Source organism: Acipenser ruthenus, chromosome 10 (assembly GCF_902713425.1).
Source record: "Acipenser ruthenus chromosome 10, fAciRut3.2 maternal haplotype, whole genome shotgun sequence".
Classification (NCBI taxonomy): Eukaryota; Metazoa; Chordata; class Actinopteri; order Acipenseriformes; family Acipenseridae; genus Acipenser; species Acipenser ruthenus.
This window is the reverse complement of record NC_081198.1, coordinates 10576965-10598505: the sequence shown is the minus strand read 5'-3', so window position 1 is coordinate 10598505 and position 21541 is coordinate 10576965. Positions and strand designations below refer to the sequence as shown.

The 21541-nt window shown below is 35.7% G+C and overlaps 1 protein-coding gene across 3 annotated transcripts in view; it reads left to right on the top strand.

The window, feature by feature from the left end:
• Positions 1-21541, top strand: part of LOC117411703 (dihydropyrimidine dehydrogenase [NADP(+)]-like) — a 176743-nt gene that overhangs the window by 57288 nt on the left and 97914 nt on the right. For all 3 annotated transcript variants that reach the window (XM_059031705.1, XM_034019392.3, XM_034924349.2), the window contains exons 5-10: positions 2603-2764; positions 5371-5567; positions 6304-6385; positions 6928-7015; positions 18588-18695; positions 19660-19829. In XM_059031705.1, the coding sequence (XP_058887688.1) occupies positions 2603-2764; positions 5371-5567; positions 6304-6385; positions 6928-7015; positions 18588-18695; positions 19660-19829 (807 nt within the window). The remainder of the gene's footprint in view (positions 1-2602; positions 2765-5370; positions 5568-6303; positions 6386-6927; positions 7016-18587; positions 18696-19659; positions 19830-21541) is intronic.

Below are 21541 nucleotides of genomic sequence, written 5' to 3'. Positions count from 1 at the left end.
CAGGCTGTTACAATTGCAACACTGTTTCACAAGCTATTGTAAAGTGCTTGAATAACTTTCATGTTGATTTTGATGATGTCAGTGCATTTATCTCTGTATTTTGATGTTTTAAAAAAAAATAAAAACTGTTAATAGTTCCGGGCACATTCCGGGACATACGATACTTTACCCGTGACACTGCCCTTTTAATTTTAAAGACAATTTCTGTTATTTTCACAGGGCCTTAATTATAGCTTCCTATAATCTCAGTGTTATAATACATCCCAGATGGGTTGATAGATATTCCATTATTCTAGGCCACTGTAGCCTCTTGCTATCAGATACTGTACTTCATGCGTGATACGAAAGCACTCATTGGGTGGGATCCTGATAATAGAAAGCTATTATTTCACTGACCTGCTTTGGAGTACAGCATTTTTCATGTTCATAATACATTGCAAAATAGTGCCTATCTTGTGTCTTGCTGTGATTTTTAAATTAGGGTTTGAATCAGTTTAAGGAGAGTAAATAATTTACAATTGAATGCAAAGGTTATTTGTCAGTTTGTCTCACTAATCTGACCAAGATATATTCAGTGTTTCAAAATTACACGCCAAACTATATAACAAAAATAAAAAAAGAGCAAAACAAATAGCTATTTCAGTAAACCCCTTAGTCAGTTTACAGATGAGAAGGCCTTTTCTGAAAGATGTTTTTTGAGTGCTTAATTGAGGTACTTTACTTACATTTTTAGGAGTAGTGGTTAGGGCTCTGGACTCTTGACCGGAGGGTCGTGGGTTCAATCCCCGGTGGGGGACACTGCTGTTGTACCCTTGAGCAAGGTACTTTACCTAGAGTGCTCCAGTAAAAACCCAACTGTATAAATGGGTAATTGTATGTAAAAAATAATGTGATATCTGTATAATGTGAAATAATGTGATGTCTTGTAACAATTGTAAGTCACCCTGGATAAGGGTGTCTGCTAAGAAATAAATAATAATAATAATACAAATACTACTACTACTACTACTACTACTACTACTACTAATATTAATAATACACTGCAGAGATACTATGGTTTGGTGGACCCCTTTACCCAACAGTGTCTGATCTGACCAGCACACTGCACCCATACAGATTTATTACTACAGTACACAGCAAATGCAACTAACTAAAATGAAAATGATTTCATATTATTCCCTGGAGAATTTGTTTAGCTTTTATTTTAAATAGATAGTTGTGTGTACTGGAATAATTATTAGAATGAACATCCATTTACTCAAACAGTCTTAGCCACAAGCATGTTTACAGAAATGTTAATAAAAAATAAATAAAAACCCTGCTTAAATATATTTCATTATTTAAACAAGAACTGCCTGCTGCAGAAATCGTTACTGCTGTGTTGTCTGCTTGTTGCTACTTAACTTTTAATTGCAGTCATTTTAAAATGCTGATATAAAGGAATACATTTTGCTATATAAACTCCCATATGTTATACAGTACTGTAATGCACATTTCCTAATGTATATATTTTTTTGAGTCAATACTAGTGTGTCTTTGCAGATCAGTTTGACATAAAGTAAATTACAGTATAGAATCTCTTTTATCCCAGTATACCTTTTTCCCTCTTTTGAATGAAATTGGCAATGGACTAAATAAAGGTTGTTAATGATTAGAAAACAAATATAGCTGCATTTTTTTAACTTGTCTATTAATAATAAAGCAGTATATAATAGTTATCAGACTGTGAACGTCTTCATTTCTACTCGTCCTGACATTCCGCCATAGACAGACACTCGCCATCCTATCACCCTATAGTATATCAACAGTGTAATGTTATTTGGTGGTAAAATGCTAAAATGCTCAACAACAATTAACAGAAGCATGTCAAATTGCCATTTAAAATTTCTGTGCCATAGCAGGAGAGGTAACATTCTACTTCGCTTTGCTGCCAAAAGGTTAAGAATAAAAGGGAACTGAAATAGTATATGTATTTATTCATGGATTGCACATTTTGTGAAAGTTTACCAAGTGTATGATGAAAACATTGTGCATACTGTTTGTTTATATACATTTTTTTTAATAAACATTGCATTTCCAATACACATTATTTTAGATTAAGCTTTTAAAATAGCCAGAATTAAATTTAAAGTGATTTTAATCTTTGTTTTTCTATGCATTAAATAAGGAAGTATAATTTTTTTTTTTTTACTAAAAAAAATTGATATACAGTAACTCTTACACGTGGCTTGTTGGCTGGATGATAGTCTTTTTTCTTATGAATTCTGTTAATCTAGTTTGGCTATATAATTAATTTGCAGGAGCATTGATCTGCAGGATGAACTGTATAATGTCTGTTTGAGACAGCTGGAACACAGTAAATATTGTCTTTGATTGTTTGTACTTTTACAAGATAATTTTTAAACTCGTATTCTGTTTTATGTAGTTAGCTGTTTTTGCTGAACAATGAGATTGATTGTATTGAGAACCACTTTATTTGTTTATTATAAAATGCTTAATGGAAGATCTTACTATATGCATCATATGAAGCTTATGGATTAGCTATATATTGGACCCCAGACACATTTTAGATGTTCACTTTCCTTGATTTGCTTTATTGTAGAACTACTATGGAGCTGCCAGAATCATTCTGTCTGACAACCCCCTTGGACTGACTTGTGGAATGGTGTGTCCAACCTCAGACCTCTGCGTGGGTGGCTGCAATTTATATGCGTCAGAGGAGGGACCAATTAACATCGGTGGACTGCAGCAGTTTGCTACAGAGGTATGTACTTGATTAGCAACACCTGCTACACAGTTACATAAAGACCTTGCTTGTATAAGATATAAAAATAAAGCTTTTGTTTCTCCGTAAACTGTATTTGTTTTGCATCTTATTGAACTCATTCAAATCGACTCATTTTAACTGATGCAGTGTTTAAAGTGATGGGGTTCAACACTAATACTATTTATTGTGATAATTTGCAACTTATGGCCAGTACTGACCACTTTCTGAATTTGGGTTTGAGAAACGTAAGCTTGACATGTAGATCTCAAGACATTCCTTTGTGCAAAGTGTTTAATATTCTTTTCCCGGGTTAGGGTTTTATCTGTTTACTTCAAACAGTTGTGATATTAAAATCTGCATCCAATTAGTACATTAAAATAGCATAAAGTCAAACAGACTTTGAATAACAAAGATACTGCACATGGTTAGGGATGTTGGTTTCTGTATTCTATGCACCATCATATTTGAGATCCACTAACATTTCTATCATTTTAAATTGTTCTTATAGCATGATTTCCTTTCACTAAAAAATTAACTAAAAAATCTGTTTTAATTGAGAGGGAGCGATAGGCACTATTTTAAACAAGATGTATGATAACTATGCAAAATGATTTAATAACGGCACTGCATTAAAGTCTTTCACAGTTGTAATTTGTATCTCGTATGACGAGTGCGTTATCAGTAATGACAGGTTTGTGCTGAGTTACTTGTTTTTGAACTGTACATGCTGTATTTGTTTGATTATCTACTGCTTAGTTTCCTTTCATAATGAGAGTCTGAATAATTTTCCCTATCATGGCACAGTTTTTTCTTTGTACTAATCAGGTCTTCTCTTTACTTCGTTTTGATTTCCACCCTTAAAAATGTTAATTAAATCAAAATATCAGAGACCTCTGACTTTTGACCTTCTCTCCAATTTGGTCACAAATGAATACATTCTGAGTGAAAGAGACTTTTTTTGGTTCTTTTTGCTTTCTTTTTTCAGGAAACAAGAAGATCTCAAACTGCTACTTCCAAGACCTATAGGAAAACCTTCTTTTTTCTGTTTTATTTCACAATTTAAACTTCTTTCCCTCCCGTTGGGGGGTCATGCGGGTGGGGGGCAAAATGACAAGACACAAGTCTCCATGTTGACAACCATTGCTGTCCTGTCTTATTATAACTTTCCGGTTTGATTTAGCAGATCCTATTTCTTTAAGTGTGAAAGCTTATCAGAACTATCAGCTTGATAATTAGATAACCTTAGGAGGTGGCTATCAACCCCAGCTTTTGCCACTCACCATTGTTATTTTATTTGGACCAAAAGCACTGATCCAGTCATCTTTTTGAAGGTACAGAGAGATGTAGCGTCTGTCTGAAACGCTAATCAAGCCTCTAGTTAAAAAAAAAAAAAAAAAAAAGCTGCAGTTAAATGGTGGGGGGAGGGGGTGTCAGTTTCCTATAGCTCTTTTGGGGGTACTATAATTTTACTATCTCTGTCTGTAAGCCTATTCTATAGTGTTTTTATTTAAAAAAAATCATATCTGCAATACATAATTAAAAGGAGTTCTATAGTGGTATGCTACATATTTTTCTAATCTGTTTATTAGTATTAATTAAATGTGCTTCATGTAATTGGCTAGTGTAATACTCTGACCAAAAATAAATAAATACATTGAAGTCGGGGGGTGGAGAATATATTTATTATTATTATTATTATTATTATTATTATTATTATTATTATTATTATTATTATTATTATTATTATTATATATATATTTTTTTTATGGATATATTTAATACAGTACTAGGCCTGCACCAATTCTTATTGAAATTGTATATTCACAGTTCAATTGGAGCTTCCTAGTCCATGAAATCCATGAATAGCTTTTTAAAGCTACCTGTAATGTAAGGTTGTCATGCATAAAAAATAATTAAGTTCTTACTATATTTGTTTACAACACAATACTAATTTGTCTATTTCAAAATTTAAAATGTGAATCTGTATTATATAATTGAAATATACATTATAATTGTTTTGTTCCGGTATATGCATTTGTATGTACGTTACACTTTTTTCAATCATTTTTTCTACAGTAATTGCTTTTGTTCCCATATAATGTATAGTTTTTATGGTTCATGCTATGTAATTTACTAGCCTTTACAATGGATTCTCTGTTGCAAAGTGCACAGAATAAGACATGTTTCAGACAATTGTTAAGCAGAATACTCTTAATGAGGGTTATTTACTTTAAACAAATGTAGGTCACCTCACACTGTGCATAACTACTGTAATCTTGACATTGGTCTGCAATGCAGGGACAAAGACTACATGTTTAAAGGTTTCACATGCCAGTTGAGCTCCACAGCTGGAAAGACTAATTTTCCAAACAGAAAGCTGGTTGTTCAAGCAAAATGTATTTGCAACTAAAACAGATGTATGGTACTGCATTTGGTTAGTTACGCTTCCTGCAAATCTAGACATTTGTCAGTATTTCTAATAGAAGTAAAAAATAAAAATTGTATTTCAGAATAAGCAACCAAACCTCCAAGTCAATTAGGTACAGTCTAGTAGTTGTTATGGTACAACAGATTTGATTCCATTTCTTTGTTCACTTTTCTAGGTGTTCAGTGCAATGCAAATTCCTCAGATGAGGAATCCCCAACTTCTTCCTCCAGAGGAAATGCCTGAAAGTTTTCACTCAAAGATTGCCCTGTTTGGCTGCGGTCCTGCCAGTGTCAGCTGTGCTTCCTTTTTGGCACGTCTGGGTTATGACAACATCACTATATTTGAGAAGCAGAAATTTGTGGGAGGGTTGAGGTAGGTCACTTGACAGACCTTAACTTCAAGGGAATTATTTAGTGTATTTTACACGTCACATTCAGTATGCTATTTAATTCTGAATGGCTTGAAATGACTTCTGTTTAAAGTTTAAACATGTATATACAGTGTGTGTATTTTAGCATTTCTATAATTTATTTGTAATAAAGTATGTTGTGCAAATACTGTATGGTCAATGTCATATATTGTGTACAGGTAAAATGTGTTAATCAGATGGTATAATTTATTGCAAAATCCGTTCCAGGAGTTATAGTTCTTTGACTGTGTTCTGTGTGTAAAATGTCATGTTTTAAAATATTGAACGAGGTGATGTGATGAACATTATTAGCGATCACACCCTTCAGTTTAATAAATGTATGGCGATCTTTACACATTACAATATTTGACATGTCCAGCGACCATCGCAGATCCCCAAATATTCTAACTTGTGCTACTGAAGGGCAGTTTGCAAGTCCTTTTTTCAAATCAATAATTGTGAATATTTCCAGAAGGTCAAAATATCCCTGAAATAGTGTTGCATTAATCAAAATGTGACAGGAACCACATATTTAACATGTATTGGAGATGGGGCAGTGGAAGTTGACTGTCTTATATACAGTACAGCTAGGAATTTCCAGTCATTTTTGGTGGTAAGCAATATTGTTTATAGGGCTTTCTTTATGTTTATAATGGACTGTTTAATATAATTTCAACTAGTGCTGCTTCTTATTTTTAGCACATCTGAAATCCCTCAGTTCCGATTGCCCTACAGTGTGGTAGACTTTGAAATAAAACTGATGAAGGACTTGGGCGTAAAGGTATTGAAAACTATTACCTGCCTGTTTTATGGGAGAGCCAAGAATGAATGAGGGCTTATTAAAGATTAACAGCAAAATGTCAACCGCATTAATAAAGAACAATTAAAAGCGGCTCTAGGCTGAGGCAAGAACGATGCTTTCTCTCGCTCTGGGCATTTGTCTGCCTGTTGTCTGAATGCCACTAGTCTGAGAAAAGACAATCAATAGTTCTCATCTGGCACACCTGCATGTGATTAATTGTCTTGAAGAAACAAATTCCTGAAGTTGCTTTGGGGGTTCAGTGTAAGGGTCTGATTTATTTTTAGCCAAGATATTGTGATATGCAGCTCAATCAGTCTTGAGAAATGCACATATAATTTTTATAATTACTGATGGCTGGCATGAAAACATCAATTCATTAGCTTGGTCACTATTGAGATTCTAAAGTTTCTGTAAGCACAAAGAGGAAAATGCTAGACATTTAATTGAATAGGATTCTTTACAATGCTTATGCTTTACATGCTATCATTCAGTTCAACCCTTTTTTGCTGTTTTTTTCACAGGTGGTATGTGAGAAGGGACTTGGAAGTGATGGGATGGCACTTAATTCTTTAAGAGAAGATGGATATAAAGCAGTTTTTATTGGAATAGGTTTGTGATTTATCCTGGAATATTGGAACCACTTAATTTGAACATTTCATATAGATTAAGCTTGCATGAGCGTGGTCTAGTGAGTGTGTGTGTGTGTGTGTGTGTGTGTGTGTATGTGTGTGTGTGTGTATATATATATATATATATATATATATATATAAAGCAAACTTCACTATAACAAATCCCCGTGGGATCTAGAGAAATGTTCGTTATATCAGGGTGTTCACTATAATAGGGTTTTGGCATTTTTCTGTATCAGAATAATGACAAAACAGCAAATTTGAATTGAACGTCAATATATAGTACTTTTATGAAGATTCCTTCACATTGATCAGCATTTAAACGGTATTGTGACAAGGTACTCATGTCACATGTGTGGGTAACCACATTGCAAGACAGAGGAGTTGGAGTTGAAATGCCGGCACAGACGTGCAGGATTTATTAAGCACAAAACAGAAAGTAAACAAACAGGTCATGTGCCGCTACCAACGATGGTAACACACAGAGGACACATACAAGACAGGCAGGCAGCAAGTCTCAATCAAGCGCAGGTCTGTAAACAATCATTTGATCAAACACAGCAACCCCAAAAAGCACACAAGACAAACCTGTGTCCCCATATAAATTAAACCAACACTAATTCCCCCCTGTGGTATGTTTAAAAAACATGGAAAAAGGAAAGAATGTATACTTACATGCTGAATACAGTAATTAAATGTCCTTTCTCTTGAAAAAAACTATCCAGCATGGATTGCTCCTCACGCCCATTGCCTGGTTGCAGTTTGTGTGAAGATGACTGACAGGCAACGATTGCATTCGTCATGCATGGTTTGTACTACAATAGGTAATCTTTGAATTAGCGTTTTCTTTGAATTAGTCAACCATGGTCTGTGTTTTCACTGCGATAATAACACACTTGACACTAGAGAAAGTTCAGTGTCAGTTAGTACTGAGATCGTTGTATCCGGATCGATCCTGTACGTGATCGTTCTAATAGGGCTAATTTGCATTGAAAAAATCGGTTCTTGCTGTTGGGGATTGTTAAAAACGAGTGTTCGTTATAAGAAGGGTTTGTTATAGTGAAGCCTGTATATATATAAAAAAACGCTAAAATACATCATTTTAAGTGACAAAGTCGGGGTGAGTGAGTGATAGCGATTTTTTTGGGGTTTTTCCATCTTCCAGTTCATTTGAATTGTTCTTCATCCAAATCGGCATGTCTTACTAATTTTGAGATTTTTTTGCTGCTAAGTGGTCACTCAGTTTTGTAGTTACTGTACATCTGTAACTGTACACAATATGGCTACTGTTACTTTAAGTTCTGTGAGACAGCACAGTGATTTTGAATGTGACAAGGCTCCAACTGTCTATCCATCAATAACCTTGAAGTTTTGCTATTTATTGTACTGTAGTCATTTTTAATTAGATTGTAGATTGTATAGTTAATGTCTTTTTGATTTTCTGCTGCAATAAATCTGTTTGGAGAGAATGTATTTCAAGGCATGAATGGCGATAAAAGCAGAAGTATAAAAATATATTCATAGTGTGTGTGTGTGTGTGTACACACTAGAAACTAGTTCAGTACACTAACACAACTAATGCCTTAATGATTGTACCTCAAAATATGATTATGCAATGTGTTTAAAGGTTACCTTACGTATAGATTTTGTATTGAAACTGTTTGGCAGTTGATACTTTACCCTTGCACCCATTTATATTTCACATTATGTTTGACTGCAGTGTCTTTCACAGAGGTCTTTGGTAAGAAAGCCTGGGTTCTTTAGCAAGTAAACAAAGCCTTTTTTGTTGAATCTTTCAAAGCACTTCATAAATGATGATCCGTGAACATCTAGCTATTTCCCCCCACAATAGGTATGTTATTGAAAAGATACTGATGGATGAGTTTTCAATAGTGCTATTCACAAACCTGTAAAGAATGCAGTGTTATTGTAATGAGACATTAGTAATGAGATGTTCTCTATCAAAAGGCTGGAATGTATTTAAAGGGTCAAGCAAATGCGTTGTGAAAGATTTTGTAACTTTTATAGCTGCAACAGCCTCGTGTCAATTTGCATCTGGATCTTTCTACATTTGTCCCTCTTAATCTCACAGATAAAGTATTACACAAGTGTGTGCAAGTCCTAAGCAACCATTAGCCATAGTGAATAAGCAATATACGGTAGGTTTCTATCAGGTATATTTCTTTTTTTTTTTTGCATAAGTCGCAAATGGATTGCTTTTAATAATAATTCTAATTAATATATCTAATTACAACCTACTGTTAAAATAATACCCACTTTCCTTATCTACTGTTGATCTAGTAGACACACAGCAACATAAAGCTGACCCAGGGTACTGAGATGTAGATAGAGGCACCACCTCATTGTCTGTGCAGATTTCTGATAGTCGATAGTTTTGATTGGTAATAAACCTCAAGCCCCTCAGCTATGCAAACTATTTCTTCAATTTCCTAAAGTACTCCGAACCGAGGGGAGGGAAAAATCAGAGTATTTAGGAAAGCCAAGAGATTCTTGATTTACAATCGATTTAAGTTATTATGTACTTTGGCTTAAGTCAATGTCCTAAAACTGTACAATCTGTTCCTTAATATCTGAAGCTGGAAGTTATGTGCCAGTGCAGTACAAAAGAAGAAAAGACCACTTTTTAAGGAGGAACAAATATTAGTTTCCTTTTTTTGAATACACAAGTGTAATGTTCATGAAGACATTGATGTTGATTTTTTAGTTTGGCTGTAAGACTTTATAACAGTGTTTTGATCTGTATCCAAGCACATGGGTTGTTTTAGAACATGCATAAAGGTAGTTCACACTAACCTGGAGTAGCACACTGAAACTGAGAACTGGGAGAACAATAATTGTAGAAAATGTCTGGATGATGGAGACATTTTATTAAAAAAGCTTAGAATTTAAGAACAATCACGTATTACGCATGCAATTGTAAATATTAGCTCCTCTTTTTTTTCTGTCCCAAAGGTTGAAGAATAACAAATATAATTTTGATCAAAACAGATCTCAGGATCAATAGAAAAGGTGTGATCCAAAATGTGGGTAGTATTTTTGCTACTAAGATAAAATCATTTGAGTGACAAATAGTAGTTAATTGATTGATCAATTAGTTTGCAGAAATGTACATTGTTTTAAATAGTACTGGTACTACATCTACATTATTTTTTTTCTAGAAGGTGTTTTTTTGGGGGGGGTGGTGGGGGGTAATGTCATTGAAAGTCCCTGGTTGTAGAGGAAAGTGTGTTTTAATTTCGTTTAAGCTATTACATGTTTAAATTCTTCTTGTAGTATTTTTACATATGTTCTTTCAACCTTCACTAGGTTCAGAGGGGTCGTGGACTACTGAAGTAGTGAATGAAAGTTAAAACTCAAAGTACCATTCTCCCTTCACATTGCACACTGATAGATACTGATAATGTTTGATTAACGAGCAGCAGCCTAGCAGACAGTGAAAACATCTGTAATGGATGATTTATTATTTCAAAGGTATTGCCTGCTCTGTATCTCTGCAATTTTAAGTATCTGCATCTGAACAAAATAAATGAAATGCAACGTGAAAAATGAAAGCAAATTACTTATAAATGAGGTGTCAGAAGCTGGGTGTTTTAGTTAAAGTACACTTTGTCATGAGTTTTTCCAATAGGGCGCTGAATACAAATGACTGCTGTTGTTTATAAAATCAACAGCGAGAGATTCTGGCATCTATCAGCTGAGACAGAGTTGAGGGCAAAGTTAATGTGCTGTAAGTTAGCGTAGAAACACTGTGCAAACCTGAACATGCTTCTACATAGCGGACATCGTAGAAAGCCGTTTTTTATTTCTTTAGCTTTTTTTTCATGCTTTATTAGAAACGATTAGGGGCAGTTTTAATATAATGCTTGCAGTCACCAACACCAGCCATATTATACTGTATGTGCTCTCACCCATAAAATAATTAGATTACAATAATATATTATTTACTTTTAAACAGGGCAGTATAATGCAGGGCAGATTACCCAGAGGAGGGAATTACAGTGCTCAAATGGCACTATTTATTAAGCTATGATAACACTGATGTTCATCTTTGATGTATAGCATGTGTGACTTTAGCTGGTCTTGTAGACAGCCTTAAGGATGTTTCATTGAACATTTAGTATGGCAGGGAGCCAGAATACATTTAGCCTAATCCCAGATGACAGGCTGGTAATGAGGTTGTGATTGATAACTGGCATTTCCTTGGGAGAACCTGCTTATAATATATATATATATATATATATATATATATATATATATATATATATATATATATATATATATATATATATATATATACACACACACACACACAGTGCCTTGCAAAAGTATTCAGACCCCTGACCAATTCTCTCATCTTTCTGAATTACAAATGGTACATTGAAATTTCGTTCTGTTTGATATTTTATTTTAAAACACTGAAACTCAAAATCAATTATTGTAAGGTGACATTGGTTTTATGTTGGGAAATATTTTTAAGAAAAATAAACAACTGAAATATCTTGCTTGCATAAGTATTCAACCCTTGTGCTGTGGAAGCTCCCAGTTTGCACTGATGAAAGAAATTGCCCTAACGAGGACACAATTACCTTACCATTGGCCTCCACCTGTGAACCATTAAAGTTGCTGTCACATTTTCTGGATAAAAACCCCACTGTTGAAGGATCATTGGTCAGGCTGTGAATCTGAAGGAAGATGAAGACCAAAGAGCATTCTACAGAATTTGGAGATAAAGTAATACAAATGCATAGATTAGGGAAAGGGTACAAAATAATATCCATGTGTTTGGATATCCCAGTGAGCACAGTTGGATCAATAATCAGGAAGTGGAAGCTGCATCACACCACCCAGGCACTGCCAAGAAAAGGCCGTCCCTCAAAACTCAGCGCTCAAACAAGAAGGAGACTTGTGAGAGAAGCCACAGAGAGGCCAACAATCACTGTGAAGGAGCTACAGAGTTCAGTGGCTGGGAGTGGAGTAATGGTGCACCAGTCAACCATATGAAGAGCTCTGCATAACACTGGCCTGTATGGGAGGGTGACAAGAAAGAAGCCGTTACTCAAAAAGTACCATCTGAATGCACGTCTGGAGTTTGCCAGAGAGCATGAGAGTGACCCAGCTGCGATGTGGGAAGAGGTTTTGTGGTCAGATGAGACCAAGATAGAGCTTTTTGGCCAAAACTCAAAGCGCTATGTGTGGTGCAAACCTAACACTGCCCATGCCTCAAGACACACCATCCCTACAGTGAAGTATGGTGGTGGCAGCATCATGCTGTGGGGATGCTTCTCATCAGCATGGACTGGGCATCTTGTTAAAATTGAAGGAAGAATGGATTGAGCAAAATACAGGGAAATCCTGCAAGAGAACCTGCTTCAGTCCGCTAAAAAACGGAAGCTTGGGAGGAAATTCACCTTTCAGCAGGACAATGATCCCAAGCACAAGGCCAAAGCAACATTGACTGTCCTACAGTGGCCCAGTCATGATCTCAATCCCATTGAGAATTTTTCTTAAAAATATTTCCCAACATAAAACCAATGTCACCTTACAATAATTGATTTTGAGTTTCAGTGTTTTAAAATAAAATATCAAATAGAACGAAATGTCAATGTACCATTTGTAATTCAGTAATATGAGAGAATTGGTCAGGGGTCTGAATACTTTTGCAAGGCACTGTATATATAAATATTGGGGGTTAAACTAGTGTCTTTCTTAGTTGTTACATTAGCCAGTTTAAAGGCTGGGTTCCAGCCTATGTCTGTCCCTAAGAAAGCAGTCTGAGAGGATGTATGATACCATTCCTGGAATACAATGATATACTGTAGTGTAGATAGTGCCAATCCGAGTGATGCATGTCACAACACCTCACAAACAAACATTTCATGACATCAACTGTACCACATTGAGTTCTTATAGTACTGCACTTTATTTCCCCCCTTGGGTATGTTGACTGTAATGGTTGAGTAACTTTTGACATGTTTAGAATGGTACCTACACTGTATTACCTGCATGCTTGTCAAAATTAGTTGTATTCTGTGCAATCATAAGCTACAATAGGCAGGTGACATTGTAACGTCTCGCTCTTAGCACAAAACTAATCCCAACGGCAGGATTACCTCCCTGTATCAAATATACTCAAATTATTAACAAGGGGAAGGGCGAAGCGACAGTGCATCAAGGACGCGAGATCCCCCAATAAATACACTATAGAAACACGGGATAACCTTAAACATTTATTGGCTAAAATAATTGAAACTGTTCAACAAAACAAGATGGAAAAGAAGTTCCGAGCAAAAAAACAAAACAAACAAGCCAGCAAAATATCCATTGCGAGAACAAAGTAACAAAATAAAACAAAAAAACAAAACAGTCCCGCAACAAAAATAAAAAAAACAACGATCTCACCAAACTCCTGGGTACCCGCTTGCTTGAAGATCCTCTCAGAAGATGATGACCAGTAATCCACAAAAACTATGAACATGCACTTGAAAAACCAACACCGTCAGCAACGTGGTGCATTACAAGCCGGCTCCAGGCTTTAGCGATCGTGGGCAGCAAAGGTGAACAACACCGGCTACACAGCCTGAAACTGGAACAAAGCACTTGCTGATAAAAAAAACAAATCAACTTCCAACAAGAACGACAGTCGAAGGTAAACAGGATCGCTCTACCATGGCAAACCACCCCGGGAAAAAGAACGCCGCGGACTTTTCAAAAACAAGGAATAAAGTCCCTAAACAGGAACTAAGGAGACGACAGGAACTCAAAAGGCAGGTAAGCAGCTCCCCCCTATGGCGTAACAAAGGTACTATTTATACTTGTCTAAAACAATCTTTCCATTAACAACGCTGCCGCTTCCAGCGAATAAGAACCTCGAAATGTATTTGGAACCTGGCCAGGCTTCCGTGCTGCCCAATTAAGGCGCAACACATGGTACGTTTATTGTACCATGTAGAACCAAACATTCAATTTAAGTGGCAGTGCCACAACATGATATAACTAATATGTAAAGCAGTATATTTGGGAATGAGAGGAAGAAACGCCTGCACATGATAATATCAGCTCAACTAATGCAAAAGTAATGTCCCTTCATCACTAACAGTTGAAGTAGGTAAACCAAAAATCTCACCTTTTATGAGGAGTAAGAACTCTACAGGGACTCCATGTAACGTGTATGAGTGTTGCTTTAAAAAGTAGTTTTATTGAAGCTACTGTATTTTTATAATGCAGAGTTTATAAATCCATTGCAGCAGAAACACAGCTACAGAGTATGAATAGCCATTACTTACACATTTTAACAAATGGAATTCATATTCCAGCATTCCATGCAACCATATTATATTTAGTGCTGTCAATGGTAGTGGCCCAAACTACAGTGGTTGTAATGAGAAGGAATGATAGTTTAGATGTATTCTTTCCTTGAGCCACGGTTTGAATTTATTCCATTCCTCCAGCAGACATATAAATCTATAACATCCTTCAGAGATGAATTTAGGAAAGGGGGTTGGAGAGAGCAGGGAGGGGGGATGGGTGTGTTTTATTTCTGGTCAAGAAATTAAAATTGATCACAGGAGACACAAGGGACTATGTTGTACAATCAGAGCTCAATGTGGTTAACGAGGATAGGGCATGGCATGTGTTCCGCTCAGCTGTGCACTTTCAAGTTACAAATAATATTGATTGTGGAGGTTACGCTGGGTTTTGGAGCAGTGATGTTGCTTTTTCCTTGCTAGGGACCCTGGCTGTGTGGCTGGCTACTGATCAGCTGGGACTCAGTCCCTAAGCACCTGGGAGAGGGCTGCTGCTCCTTGTGCAAGCAGGCAAAGCCCACCAGCTAGAAACAATGAATGGATATGTGATAGGTTGCTTTATCAAAGATCAAACAACCGGCACAGGGAGAAAAAAAAAGCTTTAATTGCCACCCTCACTCAATAGATCTGCTGGACAAAATGCATTAATGATGAGTTTTTCACATGAGACGTGTCCAGCAGACAAATGAGTGACTGAATACTGCATTTTATTCATGTACTTTTACTTGATTTATTTTCAACCATGCTGGTATCTTTTTGTTTAAAAATTATCACCCTGTACAATCCACTGACTGTAGTAAATAAAAGTTATCTCTTTCTGGTGTGAGATGGATTCATGATTTTAATAGTATTTCCCAAATTTAAAGCTGCTACCAAACTATGGATTTGCCACCCACAGACTCAAAATCAATCTATGTTAAAACTGGGTCTTGCTGGCAAAGGTTTTTGTAACTAATGATTTATATGGAACAGCACTAACTTGCCAGCTAGCAACACAATAAATACAAGTTGGCTACACTGTAGCATGTATTTCTTTATTTCTTTCTTTATTTACTTTTTTAAATATCTTCTCAATGTGAAAAACATTAGACTTTAAAATTCACCCATGTGAACCAAATCACGGTAAAATACTTGAATCAGGACACAAATATACATGTTCAGGATAAAGTGTTTGCATGTTGCTTTGCTTTGGCTTTGTAGATGTGTTTTATTCTCCTGTTTTACATACTATTAGGATGCAAAGGCTTCATCTTATGCAAACTCATGCACAGGATGAGTGTCTTTTTTTTTTTTTTTGTGGTCCCACAACTGGCATGAAACCTACATTTTTATGTCAATTGATAGTTGACAATATGCCCTTCATATAAAATAATCATTTGATGCTTATGTGCAGCTCTGTTCTCCCTATATTGTAACCAAAACTTAGAAAACTGGCTTGAACAGGACTTGGTTTGAAAAGAAAAAGTTAATAAAAAATCATCATGATTGTCCACATCTTCAAATCTCAGCTTGTTTTTTCCTATATAACATTTTAATGCCATACTTCCTTACCTAGTGTCATTGCTTGTATTTCTTTTTCAAATGTATGTGAAAAATTATTTGATGAAGCCTTGCATGGGTAAAAGTTTCAAGATGATATTCCACAGTACATATCTAAACCAGAAACCCAGAAATTAATGTAAGTACCACAGGGTTTTCGTGTGTGTGTGTGTGTGTGTGTTTCTTTTCCTTTTATCATACTTGTAACCAAATGCATTCAATGAACAATTGTTGGAAACAAATCAAGTGTACATGCATTTGAAGGTTTTTCAATTTTCAAATAAATGCTTCCTTTTTTCAGTTTATTATTATCATACAATACTAATAACAATAATGTCAATAAAAATGTTGATGACAGAAATGTATTTATATTAGGGGTTTTAAACTTGATTCGCATCAAAGTAAGTCATTTAATATATTAACTTAGTTTTTAATTGCTGTTTTTGGTATACCGTAAGCTTTAAAGTTTCTGAAAAAGTAGCTGAAAAAAATTGTAATTTTACTGTGTGCTATTTTAGATAGCTGAAGAAAAAGAATGATATACAGTAGCTGTTCATTTTCTGATACTGTTTTGAAAGAAACATGTTGAATAAAAAGAAAAATGTATTTTCTTGCAATCTAAGAGGATATGAAACTTGTAGCACTGTCATGAAATGAAAGCAAATGTTGCACTTTTATTTTTTCATTCTGAGATATGGTAGAATATTGGGTATGCCTTCCAGTTGCCCTTATGCCAAGGTCTTTAGAAAAAACCCTCTGCCATTTTTAAAGATCTTTTTTGCATACTTTTTTTTATATGGTACTCCGGCTTTTTTTTTAATATATATATACAGCTCTGGAAAAAATTAAGAGACCACTGCAAAATTATCAGTTTCTCTGGTTTTACTATTTATAGGTATGTGTTTGGGTAAAATGAACATTTTTGTTTTATTCTATAAACTACTGACAACATTTCTCCCAAATTCCAAATAAAAATATTGTCATTTTAGAGCATTTATTTGCAGAAAATGACAACTGGTCAAAATAACAAAAAAGAAATAATGCAAAGAAAATAAGTTCATATTCATTTTTAAACAACGCAATACTAATGTTTTAACTTAGGAAGAGTTCAGAAATCAATATTTGGTAGAATACCCCTGATTTTCAAGCACAGCTTTCATGCGTCTTGGCATGCTCTCCATCTTTCACATTGATGTTGGGTGACTTTATGCCACTCCTGGCGCAAAAATTCAAGCAGCTCGGCTTTGTTTGATGGCTTGTGACCATCCATCTTCCTCTTGATCACATTCCAGACGTTTTCAATGGGGTTCAGGTCTGGAGATTGGGCTGGCCATGACAGGGTCTTGATCTGGTGGCCCTCCATCCACGCCTTGATTGACCTGGCTGTGTGGCATGGAGCATTGTCCTGCTGGAAAAAACAATCCTCAGAGTTGGAGAACATTGTCAGAGCAGAAGGAAGCAAATTTTCTTCCAGGACAACCTTGTACTTGGCTTGATTCATGCGTCCTTCACAAAGACAAATCTGCCCGATTCCAGCCTTGCTGAAGCACCCCAATTTCCAATTTTCAGCTTTGCCCAACACCTGGTCGTCTAATGGTTAGACAGAGACCTGGAGAGGCCTACAAGCCACAGTGTCGCACCCACTGTGAAATGTGGTGGAGGATCGGTGATGATCTGGGGGTGCTTCAGCAAGGCTGGAATCGGGCAGCTTTGGGATGAATCAATAATTTTGCAGTGGTCTCTTAATTTTTTCCAGAGCTGTATATATATATATATATACATATCATTTTTTTTTCATAAAGTATTTCTTATTATGTATTCGGCTTAGAGATGCATGCATAAAGATATGCTATTCTATGAACTGAGGGACCTTGCAATACTTCCTGAAAGTTTTGTTGAAAAATATTGATGTTTGGGCAAATTACAAGATATTGTTTCACCTGAGTGATTTGCAGTGACATAATACATAATACAATATTCTGAGGGTCTTTATAAGCAATAATGGACACCTACTCTTGCAAAATAAATGTTATTACTAGTTATTCATTCCATTAACAGTAATAAGGGAAAAAAAAAACTACCTGATAACTTTAGTTCATGAAATAGTATCTGCTTATATCCACGTGTTTGTAAATTTATAAATGTTGTAAAAACATATACTGGTATGTGTGTATGGAGAGATGGAGAGAGATGGATGTAGAGAGAGAGAGATAGATATATATTAAAACACATGAGACAGAATACATGTTCTAATATAACTGTCAAATATATCTAATTTACAGTTTTTCTTACAAGTTCCTCTGAAGCAGGCTGTGATGTGTTTTCTCTCTGTGCTGCCAAGACTTTCTCCGCCCTTTAGACACTGTCCTTATCAGGAAGTGAACGTCAGTCCCTCACCTATCCAGTGATATATGTTTCAAGTCTGTACTGCAAAGTATGGTGACCCTGTAAGCCATCAAAACAAAGTGCTTTTTTATCATGTTTACAGAATCGCGGTCCTAGAAACCCACTTCAGTATGATCGTGATAACGCGGTCCCAGTCCTTCAAGGGTTAATCAATTAAAACCCCTCATTTGTATACATCAATGGAAGTAGCAATTATCATAAATATTTAAAAAATGTCAGAACTGAAAAACCAAATGACATCATGTAATAATCAAAAGATCCTCTGTCATTATGTTTTAACAGGCTTGCCAGAGCCAAACAGACACAAAATCTTTGAAGGGTTGACAACAGAACAAGGATTTTATACCTCAAAGGACTTTTTGCCGCTGGTTACCAGGGCCAGTAAAGCAGGTACAGTCTTGACAGCACTGAAAAGTACAGAATTTACATTGCAATTATGACTTTTATACATCTCTAGAATAGAAGAAAACAATAAAAAACGCTTAAAAGGAAAAGATTATACCATATAAGAGGCATAGCATATTGCTGTTGCGTGAAGATTATTCCTACAGTGAAAAGGTGCTCTGTGTTTAAATCAAACAAATAAAAATACAAAAAATACATATTTTCTACCAGTTTTCTGGTTTGCTTTTTGTGTTTCTCCTGTGCGCCAAGCCTTCATCAATCCAACAGGCAAATGAAAGGCAAAGGTCCTTTTCAAAGCACTTTCTACAGTTGCTGAGGGAAAAGACTGAATATTGTGGAACATGTAGTCATTAGCAAGGCCTAGATGGTGCAATGGGTTGTATTTGCTAGTGTCACTCCTAAAGATGTTATCATACACAGTAAAGGTAGAGATACATTGCAGGATTCTAATTCAGAAAAAAGAAAATACTGCATGTGGCATTAATTAAACCAGTGGGCCTATACGGTATTAACTATCCTGGACCTTAATGTATATTTGATGATTGGAATATATACATAGCATGGCAAAAATCCCTTATTTGAGTTTAAAGTGAGAACAATATTCTGATTCACTAGGAACATTTACTGTGGTAATTGTAAGTGATTCGGTGAAAAGTGATATCGGATACTGAAATGAGCTCTATTCAATATACTCTGTAGTCACCCATATAGATGATAAAGTTAGAGTTGCTCTGCTGAAGGTACTGGGTATGAAATTACTTCTATGAGGACATTGGGGGAGGGAATGGAATAAAACTCTCAATGAAGCAGAATAATTTGATAGTGACATGCTGTGTCTGCAGACTCCAAGATGCAATTTTACACTGCTTTAAGTACTACTGTCTTTTGAGCTGTTGAGCAGAAATGATTCCATAGATAGATTTTTATTTCCCCCCCCTTTATCATTCAGGGATGTGTGGCTGCCGCTCCAAGCTGCCAGTGGTGCACGGCACAGTTCTAGTCCTGGGTGCCGGCGACACCGCTTTCGACTGCGCCACCTCTGCCCTGCGCTGTGGAGCCCGCCGTGTCTTTGTGATCTTCAGGAAAGGATTCACAAACATTAGAGCTGTCCCGGAAGAGGTACAAAGTCAACAGGCTCTAACAAGAAAGTTCATTAGTATTGGGTCTGCTGAGCCAATACTGCAATAGCCACTTTATTAAGATGTATGCCAAAGCTTCATGTCTGTGTATTACTTAAGCTCCCTCTCCACAGTTATTGCAAATTACCGTATTTGATCTATCTCCCTCAGGTGGTTGAAAACCCTGATCCTTAACAGAAAGTGTTCAGTATATGAGTCTGCCCAGAGCTAAAACGATGCTTTTATATTTGAACACAACCAGAAGCCTTTGTTTCTTGAACACTGTAACTGAAACCATATAATTACAACCTATTGAAGAAAGAAACCCAATACGTTAATTTGCAGCATAAACAGATGGCAGTTTTACACTCTTGTTTTCAAAGCTGCGGTTTTAGTGACACAAGGCCCTTGAGTGAGGGAGCGACTATTTCTTCATGAAGTAGCAAATGTCACCATGCATTAATAATCAACAAATCTTCAACTGGGTGTTCCATGTTATTTAAAAAGCAATTCATTTAAACATTTAATAGTCATTCTAATAAGTAAGGAAAGTGCTTTAGGAGACTGAAAGGAGTGTTAACACATGCTTTAAAGTCAGTTTTACTAACACATTTGTATTGTGCTGAGCATCTTTTGTTTATTCAGTTTTTTGATCAACATGTTTTTTTTTTCTTCTTTAAGCTAACTATATGTGTTGCATCAGAGTACTTTTGCTGTAGATTACATGGTCTGACTGCAACATATGTAGTGATAGGTATCAGGAAGCAGCAGCATTTCAACTAGAACCAAAAGATAATCCACAGAAGAAGTAGTGGACCAGCGATAACATTCCTATTCCTTTTATAGGCGAGAAAACTGATTTTGTAACTATGGTTAGCATATCCTTTTAATACAACATCTCCTCTCTTTTTTTAATAACTGTTTCTTTCTGCATGTTAAATTGGATTTTAGGAGTGAACAACTAAAGTTCTTAACAAAAAATGAAGTTAAACTAATGGTGTTTCTCTATCTACGATAAGCTGTTGACCAAGTGCTCTTTGATCTTCAGAGGTGATTTGCCTCTAGCTGTGCATAAGACAGTTCTTACTGCACGGTCATGTGATCTTGTTCAGCCAATCATGGTGTTTAATGTATGCAGACCATTTTATAATACAGTATATTTGCAGCTGAAGTTTTTAACATTCTGTGGCTACCATGGAAACCACAGGGATAATGATGACTGTACAGTAACAGTAATGATTGAGAAAATGTAGGCATACAGCTATGGCCAAAAAATTTGTATCACACGATAGAATTGACAAATTTTGCTTCATAAAGTCAAATGAAAACTGCTAAATAATGTTACGTTAACATGTTGAATTACATACCGCTTTGTAGTTTTCTAATACTTAACAAACAACTGACACAAACTGTGACATTTTGAAATCCAACATAAAATACTGTAGTACTATTATGGCCTGTGGTAGACTTATGCAATATCATTGTGTAGTCTCTTTTGATTACATGATAAATAAAATATCTAAATTATGTTCAGTCATTCATTTATTTATTTAGTTTATTTTTTATTTTTTAATTCTAGGTGATGCAAAACTTTTGGCCATAGCTGTACCGTAGGCATTTGTATAAATAGGGACAGATGGTTACAACAGCGCTGATTTTGTTATTTTTCTTTTGCTAACAATAGCTTTCTCCGTTTAGCAGATGCTGCTCACT